This window comes from Andrographis paniculata, unplaced genomic scaffold (genome assembly GCF_009805555.1).
Source record: "Andrographis paniculata isolate CXL003 unplaced genomic scaffold, ASM980555v1 Contig69END, whole genome shotgun sequence".
NCBI lineage: Eukaryota > Viridiplantae > Streptophyta > Magnoliopsida > Lamiales > Acanthaceae > Andrographis > Andrographis paniculata.
The window spans coordinates 3,887,438-3,899,443 of NW_026137605.1; the positions used below are offsets into that span (position 1 = coordinate 3,887,438).

A 12,006-nucleotide genomic window follows, 5' to 3' on the forward strand; every position below is an offset into this window, starting at 1 on the left:
TCGATGAGGTTCCTCTTATTGCTCCTCAGCCAGTCCAACCGATCCCACCGCCGCACGACATAGAAGAGATTTTCTCCTCGAAGTCGGGCGAGGTTTCGGTCAATTTTGCCCCAAGGGGTTCAGTTAGTGGCCCTCTTATCCATTTTCTAAATTTCTCCCCTTATTCCTTGTTTAACTCTCTTCGTTTAGGGAATGGAACTGGCCGTCGCCCACCGTCTTCAACCAGGGGATGAGTCGGTTGCTGGCCCGACAACTCACCATGGTGCCTCCACAACGTTTCAACTCATGGCCCCTTCTGAAGCCACGTCCGCCCTAAATCAGGTAAACTTTAACCTTACCTCATAATGAGTTCACCATGTCTCTCTAACTTAATATCTTTTTTTTCCCTTAGGCTGCCCAAGAAATGAATATTTTGGCCCGAGTGGAGCTTCCGACTTTCGTCAGGTCTATCGTGGAATGCTGCGCCGACTTGGCTTTTGTCGAATTGAGTTTAGCCGACCTCTCGGCTCTAGTCAGGTCGCAATAACCTTGTTGGTTCAGCCCACCTTGGAATCATGAGCTTCCCCCGTCCTTGATCGGATGATGGCCAGGATCACCGAACTTCAGGCCGAACTGCCCCTGATCCACTCCTCATCATCCGAGGCCACTTCATCCCATCCGACTGCTGACCTAGCCAGTCTTAAGGTAAACTTGAAGAAGGTCGATCGGGACCTTAGTCTTGCCAAGGCCAAGCTGGATGAACTCCGACAAGCGCGGCACATGTTAGCGACTTAGATCTCCCAAAAAACGGAATAACTTAGACGCCTCCAAAAACAACTGAAGTCCCTGGATGACAGCATTCAGGAAGGGAGTCGCCTGGTGGAGGCACATTGCCATACTCAAACGAGTCTCTGCGAGCAACTCTAAACAGCTCTCAATGCAACATCATCATCATCCCCCACGTCATCACTCAAAATGGTTTCTCCTTGCATTCGCGTCCCTTCGTCCAACTGGCAAGGTTCTCTGCAACCATTCATAGTAGGAAAACACCCTATATGTCATCATGCTGAAGACCTGATACAGGTACTAAAACAACTAGACTTTAAATTTAGGTTCTCCGGCAGAGGCAGGAGAACCATACATCATACGATCCGACTGATGGAGCGTATATCCACCGGATATGAACCCTTCACCAACATACTCACTCGTATATCTGATCTTGATCATCATCTGGACATGATAGACCATCATGTATCTGCAATTCTCCCAGACCTCAGCTGGAACAACATTTTCCAACTGCAAAGATCAACACTCTCCAAACTGCGCGTCCTTGTTGAACGAGAGAATCAGTCTCTGCAAAATATGAAGGCCCGGATTGAACAAGATCTTCAAGATATGCAAGATCAGTGGGATCGCTACCGCCTGGACTTGGACGACCTCTTGGATGAAGAACCTGAAATGATTTCTGCGAGTTGGGATGAAACCTCCGACCCAGAAGACCTCTACCCTTCTGATGATTAAAGAACCCTTTTCTAATAGGTTCGAAACCTTTAAAGGGTTCCTAAATTTTATAATAAGAATTAATGACAATGACCTGAAAAGGCAGGGTAATACATTTTCAGATACTGAGCATTAATATTCTCATGTACCAACTTTCCTTCTTGATTTATGACAATAAAAGCTCCATTCCCAATTACTTTATGAATGACGAAAGGACATTCCCAATTGGGAGACCACTTCCCTAGTTGATCCACCTTCTTATAGATAGGCAGAATTGTCTTCCAGACCAAATCTCCTTCTGCAGAAGCCTTAAGGAATACTCTTTCTCCATAGTATTTCGCCCTAATCTCACTTTGTCTAATCACTTGATCCAAAGCATTTAATTGATCTGTATCCACTTCTTCCAATTGTTGCAACATCCTTTGTGCATACGCCTCGTCAATACACGTTGTTGTGTTAGTCACTCTGGGTGAAGGCACAACAAATTCTGCAGGTAAAACAGCATCTTGCCCGAACGTTAATTGGTATGGGGGAAAATTCAGTAGAAGTATTTCTACTATTTCGGTGGGCCCACAATGCCTGAGACAACAATGTATGCCATTTCCTTGGATTTTCTTCTACCATTTTTCGGATGATGCCAATAACGATTTTATTTGCCGTTTCGGCCAACCCATTCGCCTGTGGGTAATACGGTGAAGAATGATGCCATTTGATGTTAAATTCGGCCAAAAACTCAACAAATTTTTCCCCAGTAAACATCAACCCTTGATCGGTTGTAAGCGTGTGCGGAATTCCAAACCGATACACGATGTAATTAAGCACGAACTCGATCACCTCTTTCTGCGTCGCATTCTTCAAAAGAACTGACTCTACCCATTTGGTGAAGTAGTCAGTCGCTACCAGAATGAATGAATGTTGCTTCATTGAGGTCGGATGAATTTTCCCAATTACATCCAATGCCCAGACTTTGAATGGCCACGACTTAACCATCGTCTGTAATTCTACTATTGACAGATGATTTAACGGACCATGTCTCTGGCATTCTTGGCACCCCATAGCAAATCTGATACAATCATAAAAAATCTTTAGCCAATAAAATCCCATACGATGAATTGCCCATCGCATATTCAATCCCGCTCGGTGCGCCCCACAAATTCCACCATGGACCTCTCCCATTACTTTAATGGATTCCTCAGGCCCCAGACACCTCAATGAAACTCCTTCAAAGGTTCTTTTATACAAAATCCCTTCAATAAGCTGGAGACGTAAAGCTTTCAATCGAACGCCCACATGAGTTACAAAACTTGGTGATTGCAAATACACCATAATTTCTGTTCTCCAATCAGTCCCGGAATCAATGCTACGGATCATTTGCTGGCAGGCACTCTGAGCCAAATTATCTGCCAACCGGTTCTTTGTTCTTGGTACATGCTCGAAAACTACCTCCGCAATTCTATATAATAGATGGAATACCAAATCTCGGTACCGACGCAGATGAGGGTAATTACAAGCGTACCTTTTTAACACCTGGTTGATGACCAGTTGAGAATCTCCACAAATTAGGACCGATTGTACTCCTTTAGCGATAAGTGCTTCCAAACCCAAAATCAATGCTTCGTATTCCGCAGAATTATGAGTCATCTCTTCCATTTGAAGCTGCAAACTAATTTTACTGGCTCATGGTCCTTCTAGTATCACTCCTGCTCCTGACTTTCCTTTTGAACGAGAACCATCAAAAAATATTTTCCAAGGACTGGTGCCTATATATGGCACTACTTTGTTTTCCAATGATTCATTGCCTGCAAATTCAGCCAACAAGTCGGCTACAACCTGCCCTTTCACCGCTTTGATAGGTCGATGTCGCAACGCGAAAGGAGCCAACTTGATGGCCCATTTCATTAATCTTCCCTGCATGGTTGGTCTGTGCAGAATTAATCTGATCAAATCTATTTTAGAAACCACCTCGGTTTCTCTTGGCAAAATATAATGCTCCAGCCGAGTACACGCAAAAACTAAAGAATAGCACATTTTTTCGGGCATACTATAATTCAACTCTGGTCCTGCCAAAGTTTTGCTTAAATAATAAATAGCCCTTTCCTTACCATCCTCCCATTCTTGCACCAACAGACTACTAACAACATCTAAGCTGTTCGCAACGTACAGCCGAAGAGGTCGGTCTCCTCTTGGGGGAACCAAGACAGGCGGTTTAATTAACGTCTGCTTGATTTCTTCTAATGCCTTATACTGCTCCTGACCCCAAGAGAAATTGGCCGCCTTATTCCGTAGCAACTTTGTGATAGGTTTTAACTTCCCTGCAGCATTTGATATAAAATGCCTTAGGTAATTTACCTTTTCCAAAAAACTTTGCACTTCTTTGACCGACCGAGGTGACCGCATTGTCAGAACAGCCTTGGCTTTGTTTCCATCAATTTCTATCCCTTTTTCATGTACTAAAAACCCCGGGAAATTCCTTGCCGAAACTCCAAAGGCACATTTTGTTGGGTTCATTTTCAGGTTGTACTGCTTCAACCGTATAAAAGCATTTTTTAAATCAACCAGATGTGTGTCAAAGTCTGTAGACTTAATGATCACATCATCAATGTATACCTCAATTGACTGGCCGATCAGATCATGAAAGATGGTATTCATTGCCCGTTGGTAGGTTGCTCCAGCATTCTTTAAACCGAATGGCATAACCGTCCACTCGTAGATTCTTATAGCTCCTGGGCATCTGAACGCGGTTTTGGGTATTTCTTCTTCTGTCCATCCATCAAACTTAAAATTCGATGCCCTGCTGCCGAATTGATCAACATGTTTGCTATGGGCATGACATATTCATCTTTTGAAGTGGCGAGATTGAGATCTCTGAAATCAATGCAGATTCGAATCTTTCCATTTTTCTTGGTTACCGGAACAATATTGGCTAACCATTCTGCATATCGACATGGTCGAATGAATCCAACCTTCAACAGCTTCTCGATTTCTTCTTTGATCTGGGGCATTAATTCTGGACTCACTTTCCTTGGTGGTTGCTTATACGGTTTAAACCCTTTCTTAATAGGCAACCTATGTTATATCAAATTGCGCGCCAATCCGGGCATTTCGGAGTAATCCCATGCCAGACACTCCTTATGATCCCGAATTAACGCTACCATTTGCTCCTGTTGGTTTTTTGACAATAAACCACTTATCCTGACCATCTTGGGTATCTGTTCGGTTCCTACATTATACTCAATGAGAGGATCCTGACTCGACAAAGAAGTTTCTGTCTTTTCCAAGCGATCAGGCCAGCAAATACCTTTTCCCTCGCCAACATTATTGTTGAAACCTTCACTATTATGTAACCTAACCATTAATTGGTTTAAATAAAACTGCCTAATCAGCTTATCACATTTATTTATTTCTTCCATAATTAAACTTAAATAAATAAAAAGTTTTTTGGCTAACAACAGAGCCATAATACAGAAGATTGTTTCTAATGAAACACATAACCCTACGCAGTGAGCCTACAGCCCTTCCAGGGATACTCGTCTACCACAGTTCTCCGTGAAATCGGCGGTACATACTCTGAATAAAGCACCGACTCTTCCACACCTTTTGTAGAACCGAACGGATTGGTACTGGCTTCCATGGTGAATACCTGGTCTCCTTCCCAAAACATGATATGTTGATGGAGAGAAGAAGGCACGCATTTGGAAGCGTGAATCCAGTCTCGCCCCAACAAGACCGAATAAGTAGTATTGGCATCTACCACGAAGAATACTGTTGAAATCACCTTTGGTCCGACCTCAATGGGTCCGACCATCATCCCTTCTGGTTTGGTTGGTTGTCCTGTGAAGCTTGTCATCTCAATATCTACTGGAGACAGGTCGCCAATCTCTTTGCCCAATTTTCTCAGAATTTTAAGAGACATGACGTTGAAAACGGCCCCATTATCAATGAAAACCTTGTTAATCGGCTTACCACATATGTGAGCGTTAACATACAGTGGTTTTAAGTGCTGGATTGCTCCTTCTGGAATAGGCGAAAAAACCATAGGTGGGGGTCTGCCAGTCATCGTCGCCCACTCTGGTTCTTCTTCTTCCTCGAACTTTGCCCAGATGGGCTCTTCTTCTTCGTCGTCGAACCATCGCATATCTGTCATCCTGACTTTGAACCCGGCTTTATCAATCTTCACTATCTTGCTGCGCAACACTTTCGTTTCTTTTGGAGCAAAGGACCCAAAGACTATCTCAGGAGTCTCTTCCTCAGCATCTTCTATTTCAGGATCAATGTTGATCCGTCTGCAGAATTGACACCGAAAATACTTGGACTTCTTGATAGGTTTTTCGGTCTGCCAGTGCTCCTGTAGTCGGTCGCTCGAGCTTTTCCTTTTGGGTGACGACTCCTTATTCTCCTTCCTTTTATATGCTTGCTTTCCATGCCGAGCCGCATACCTGCGCTTAGCATTACGGATTTGTGTACGATTCATACATGGAAATCGGGGATCTATATCTACTGGCAGAGGATTTCTGTTCCGGCTCCATTTGTCTTGGAGTGGCTGTAGTTTGCGCGTTGGTCGATCTCGTACTACAACTTTGTCCTTCAATTCCACTTCGAAGGATCCATCTTTTTTATCCCATTTCTCTGCCACTCTGGTTTCGCAAACTTTGAACTTGTCTTCCTGATCGTGTTCCCGCTCTTTGGGCTTACGCTCTTTTCGCTTGGTATTTTCTTCATCTTCACTTGGCGTATCTTGTGAAGAGCGCAGGGAGATCACAACAGTAGTTACCTTTGGAAATGGCTGGTGCTCCACTCCCATTGTTACATACTTGAATCTCTCTGCTTTAATAGCCTTCTATATTTCATTTCGAAAATGCGTACATTGATTAGTGTAATGTGTAAAGAATTATGCCACTTACAGTATGGCCTTCCTTTTATCTCTTTGTTCGTTGCTAAACGGCAGCTGCCCTTTGGAATGCGAATTTGCCCGTCTGCTAGCAGAATATCAAAAATTTCGTCTGCTTTAGACGCATCGAAGGTCGGTTGTTCCTTCTCTTCTGTCCCCGGAAGGGGCTTTAGTTTGGAACACACATAAGGCTTGCCGCTTACAATTTCAGCCGCCATTTCTTCAATGATGTTTCCGTGCTCATCGTCTGGTGCATACATTTATGTATCAACACTGGCCATCTGTTGGACCCTGTTCCGTCGGAAATTATGATCTTTTTCTCTAAAAAGAGATTCTAACTTTCCTGCTTTGGAAGCCAAACTGGCCAAGTCCTGAACATCGTGGGCTGTCAATGCCTCCCGTAGTCTGGTATGCATATTCCTGACCCTTAAATTGGTCATCTCGTTTTCCTCAATGATTGTCGGGCACCTTCCCTTCATTAGACGTATCCGCTCTATAAATTTGTAAGCAGTCTCTTCTAGAATCTTCCGGATCTCTAAGAGGTCTGTGAGTGAGACCGTTGGGAGCGGATTAAAGAATCTTGCATGAAATGCAGCCTCCAGACCTTCCCAAGTTTGCAACTGTCCTGGCGGCAGATTAGCGAACCATGAAAACGCGGTTCTTGTGAGCGATATTCCAAACAACTATAATTTGTAAAACGAATTATTGCCCACTTCCCCCAATTGAACCATGAAGCGTCCCACATGCTCAATGGTTGATGCTCCGTCCTTTCCTGAAAACGAATGAAAGTCGGGTGGTCTGTAATTCTCGGAAGGGGGTGCTCATTGATGATTCTTTCTGGGAATGGCCTCTGATATGCCGGTCTATTGACCGTCTGAGGATTCATTCCAAAATTCACTCTCAAGACTTGAGCAATGTCTTCCGGATCTACCCTGGGCGGAACAGGATCAAATACAGGAATGGGATTGTGAGTCTGTCCTCCCAATCTTTCTTCTTTGGGATCGGTTGGTTCGGCTCTAACACCCAGTGGAACATTGTTTGGGTATGTGAGAGGAGTCTTTCCCCTGTCAACCCTAGTGGCGGTAGCACTTGGAAAAGTGCTATCCACGTAAGAGGGCCCCGCAAAATTTGCCTGTAATCTGGATGGTGATAACTCTGGCGGTGTCTGGGTGGGTTGCAGAGTAACCCTTGATAACGCCTGATTTAGCATATTTTGCATAAGGTTTTGTTGCTCCCACAACATCTGTTGCTCACGCAACATGTTTTGCATAGCCAGATTATGCTAATTGTTCAATTGTTGAACATAGGACACCTAGTCAGCAGGTGCTTGAAGTGTTTCCCTTGCATTTGGCATGACAGGTGGTGAAACAGTTTCTCCCACCGGTGCTGAAGATGCTTGAGGCTGTGAGCCTGCCATATGGATCCTTCCGATGATTTGCCCGGACCTCAGTCGTATGAAATTCTCTGTTGATGTAGGGTAAGCAATCTTGCATTTCTCCCACTGTGGTCGCCAAATTGTTGATGCGATTTTTCAACAATAAAAAGTAAAATCAGAAAATAGGAAATTATCTTCGAATTTGATATAATTAGTGCCTGAGATTATGAATCTCTAAACACTGTAGGATACATAATTTAAATAGAAAAAAAAAACAAAACTAAAGACTGGTCGGTTACAGCAACCGCTGTCAACCGCCCACCAGGTTCTCCTCTGTTGACACGTGTGTTAACCGACTCACCAACCGCTCTCACCAGTTACAGCGCTTAACTGACTTGTTTAACCGCCCGACTTGCCTGACTTCGCTTCACCCAACCTTATCACATCCGACCTCCGTACCTGACCTGATCACATCTAACCTCAGTTCCCGACCTTATCATGCCCTATCTCCTTGTCCGACCTTACCACGCCCGACCTCTGAGCCCAACCTGATCACGTTCGACCTCACTGCCCGACCTTATCACGCCCAACCTCCGAGCCTGACCTACTCACGTCCGACCTCAGCGCCCGACCTTATCACATCCGACCTTTGTGCCTGACCTTACCGTGTCCGATCTTAACACCTGACCTGATCACGTCCGACCTCCCTGCCCGACCTGATCACGCCCGACCTTAGTGCCCGACCTTATCACGTCCGACCTCTGTGCCCGACCTTACCGCGTCCGATCTCAACACCCGACCTAATCACGTCCGACCTCCGTGCCCGACCTGATCACGCCCGACCTCAGTGCCCGACTTTATTACACCTGGGCTCCGCATCCGACCTTATCATACCTGAGCTCCATGTCCGACCTTATTACACCTGGGTTCCGCACCTGACCTTATCGTACCTGAGCTCTGTGTCCGACCTTATTACCCCTAGGTTCCGCACCCGACCTTATCGTACCTGAGCTCCGTGTCTGACCTTATTACCCCTGGGTTCCGCACCCGACCTTATCGTACTTGAGCTCCGTGTCAGACCTTATTACACCTGGGTTCCGCACCCGACCTTATCGTACCTGAGCTCTGTGTCCAACCTTATTACACCCGATCTCTGCCTTCTCCCGAGGAAGCTTTTCCCTTAACAACGTTTATAGTCGGACTTTTTGAAAGCCCATTAAACTCGAATAAACCTTAACCTAATTTGGTAGGCCCATTCTCGAAAACCCTACCCATCGTTTTTTTTTGTGCTCAACACATATAATAATATATAATTTAATATAAATGTATAAAATTTTAAATTTTGTTTGTCTAAATTCATTGCATAATTGAGTTAATATTAATAAAAAAGGATGCATAATTATATTAGTTTAAATATAAGTAAGGATAGAATTTTGGGGAAAAAATAATAAAATTGTATTATTCATTGTCGAAATAAAGGAGCCTATATATAAGTAATAAAAAATAGGGTCGATAGACTCAAATCTAAGTAATTAATTTACGGATGAGACCAAATCTAAGTATAAATTCTAAATTTAAAACCGAGTATCTAAAATATCTCACATCCCCTCAAACTCAAGTGGTATAATGGAAGCCAACTTGAGTTTGATAAGAAAGTTGAATATAGACGCAAAAAATGCAAATAAAAATAACAGTTGACTCTCCACCGAAGCCGAAAACCACGTGACTCTCCACCGGAGCAAAAAACAACATGACTCGCTACCGGAGCCGAAAACAACATGACTCTCCACCGGAGCCGAAAACGATACGACTATCCACCGGAGCCGAAAATGACATGACTCTCTCGCGGAGTCGACAACGACATGACTCTCTACCGGAGCCGAAACAGATAGATCGAAAACACCAAATAGATCGAACGCAAGCAACAGACAAGCAGCCGACATATGACATATCGCAGACAGATTTCAGGCAACGGACAAGCAACAGACAGATGGTAGATCGCAGAAAAATTTTAAATCGCACGTAGACAACAAACAGACAATAGATAGATGACATATAGCATATAGATATCAGATCGGTGTGAGAGAAGTAGGCTCTGAGTTGGAGTTGAACGTAAACAGGACTCTGAATAGAATCAGAGTCAAACGCAGATAGATTGCACACAAAACAGATCACAAACATTGGAAAAATCACAAACAGCAAACAGATCGCAGACATCGGACAAATTGTAGAACATATCGCAAACATCGGACGAATCGTAGATAGCAGACAAATCACATCACAAAAATCGGAAAGATCATAGAACATATCGCAGACACCAGACACATCATAGAACAAATCGCAGAACAGATCGAATAATCCAACCGATAACAATCGCAAAAACGAAATCAACTCGGATCACAAAACCAACTACACCACAGCGTAGGAAATTAAAGCAGGAGGCAGCGGCCGGAGTAGCCCCACGTGCCCACACGCGCGGCAGCGGAAAAGCTCTTCCCTTGCAATTTGCGTCGGCGGCGCTTGGTAGCTCTACGCACGGCGGTTGCCGGTGAATTTTTGGTAGCTGGCCGGCACCGGCAACGACGATGTGCTTTCAACGGTGGCGGTAGTGTCAACCGGCGAGTAACGGGTGGCGGCGAACAGTGGTGGCGGCTAGGGTTTATGTTTTGGAAAATCGAGCTAGTAGACAGATTTCAGACAAATTTCAGAGAAAGATTTGCAAAGGTATGATCTCAAAATCATAGACCTTCGGATACAATCCATGTTGAATGTACTCGAAAAAACATGGGTTGGTAGGCTACATCTACGTCATGAGAAAAATAGGCTCGGATACCATGTTAGAATTTTGGGGTGAAAATAATGAAATTGTATTATTAATCATCAAAATAAAGGGGTCTGTATATACACAATACAAAGCAGATTCGATAGCCTCAAATTTAAGTAATTTAATCGATGGATAAGACCAAATCTAAATATAAATCTACTAAATTTAAAACCTAATATCTAAAATATCTCAGCAAATAATTTATATAATAACGGAATATTTGGTATAGAAAATGAAATTACATATAAGTAGATAATGAAATTGTAGAAAAAATAAATTCAAGAGTTGAGAAGTACCAACATCCGCATAAAGAAGAAACAGTATATTATGAGAGGAAAAAAATTGAATGAATAGAAAATGATAAATTGAATAAAAAAAATATTTTTGTCGGTATTTAGTTATTATTATTTTTTTAATAATAATTTAGATGATGTTTTATAAGAAAGGAATAATATAAAATTTATAAAATTAAATAATAGTAAGAACAAAAAATGCAGACTAAAACTTTCAAAATAATCTTATATACTTCCATTAATTATAAACTAATATCATTATTTGATAAACAATAAATAAATAAATAGATACTTTGAGTTGAGTCAGATCGGAAAGAGTAACAAATAAACCTCCATTATATTTTCTTAATTTTATTTATCTGCATTTAAAAAATAAAATAAAATTAGAGAATGAAAAATAATTTATTTTTTTAATTTTAAATTTTCTGTCTAAATTAAACAAGAAAAATGAGAATATTTATAATTTTCTTTTCCAACTTTTGGGTACCAAACACACCATAAAGTTTATATCTAAATTTTTTTTATGGAAATGCAAGTGTTAGTGATAAAGTACTTATTTTTTTTATTGAATTATAAAAATCATCTTGTCGTATTAAAATATTTTAAAATGAAATAATATTAAGAAATGTATAATTTTCAATAAAAGTATTAAAAGAGGTTAATAATAAATTTGATTATGAGGAAAGTAAGAGGTTGATTCAATGTATGGAATTCTTGTTAAGTTAATTAAATAACTACAAATCATGAATGCATTATCCCAATTACCAACTCATCAAATATAAATTTATAAAAAATAATAATCATTTTAGTTTATTTATATAGAATAATAAATAAATAAATAACTATTAGATCTAAATTGACAGGGTGGCAAATAGAGAAATATAAACGCATGACTTAACCATTTAAAAATTGACAGCTCCACTTTTCCTAACAACCATGTGCTATGCATTTTTATTTTTATTTTTATTTTTTAATTTGATAAAAAATAAAGGACATATTTTGTTATAAATTTAAAGTTTGGTTGGTACTATTTTTTATTTTTTATTTTTTAAATAAAACTTTATTTGGTTGATATTTGAATATAATAAAATATATAATTAAAATAAATGTAAAGATATATGTTAAAGTATTTTAAAAATTAAAATAT

General features: G+C 41.3%; 1 protein-coding gene across 1 annotated transcript; it reads right to left on the reverse strand.

The window, feature by feature from the left end:
• Nucleotides 1-1,559: 1,559 nt before the first annotated feature.
• LOC127263940 (uncharacterized) lies at nucleotides 1,560-4,128 on the reverse strand. The gene is made up of 7 exons (XM_051293262.1): nucleotides 3,582-4,128; nucleotides 3,256-3,491; nucleotides 2,996-3,135; nucleotides 2,647-2,932; nucleotides 2,467-2,542; nucleotides 2,150-2,348; nucleotides 1,560-2,058 (listed from the first exon to the last, which is right to left on the reverse strand). Exons 1-7 carry the CDS (start codon nucleotides 4,126-4,128, stop codon nucleotides 1,560-1,562), a joined length of 1,983 nt encoding a protein of 660 aa, XP_051149219.1.
• Between the last annotated feature and the right edge of the window lie 7,878 nt (nucleotides 4,129-12,006).

Coding starts and splice junctions, on each gene's coding strand:
- LOC127263940 (XM_051293262.1), bottom strand. CDS start 4,128: ATGAATACCATCTTTCATGATCTGATCGGCCAGTCAATTGAGGTATAC. Junction 2,933..2,995: donor ATCAACCAGGTGTTAAAAAG/GTACGCTTGTAA, acceptor TCTATTATATAG/AATTGCGGAGGTAGTTTTCG. Junction 2,059..2,149: donor TATTACCCACAGGCGAATGG/GTTGGCCGAAAC, acceptor TTGTTGTCTCAG/GCATTGTGGGCCCACCGAAA.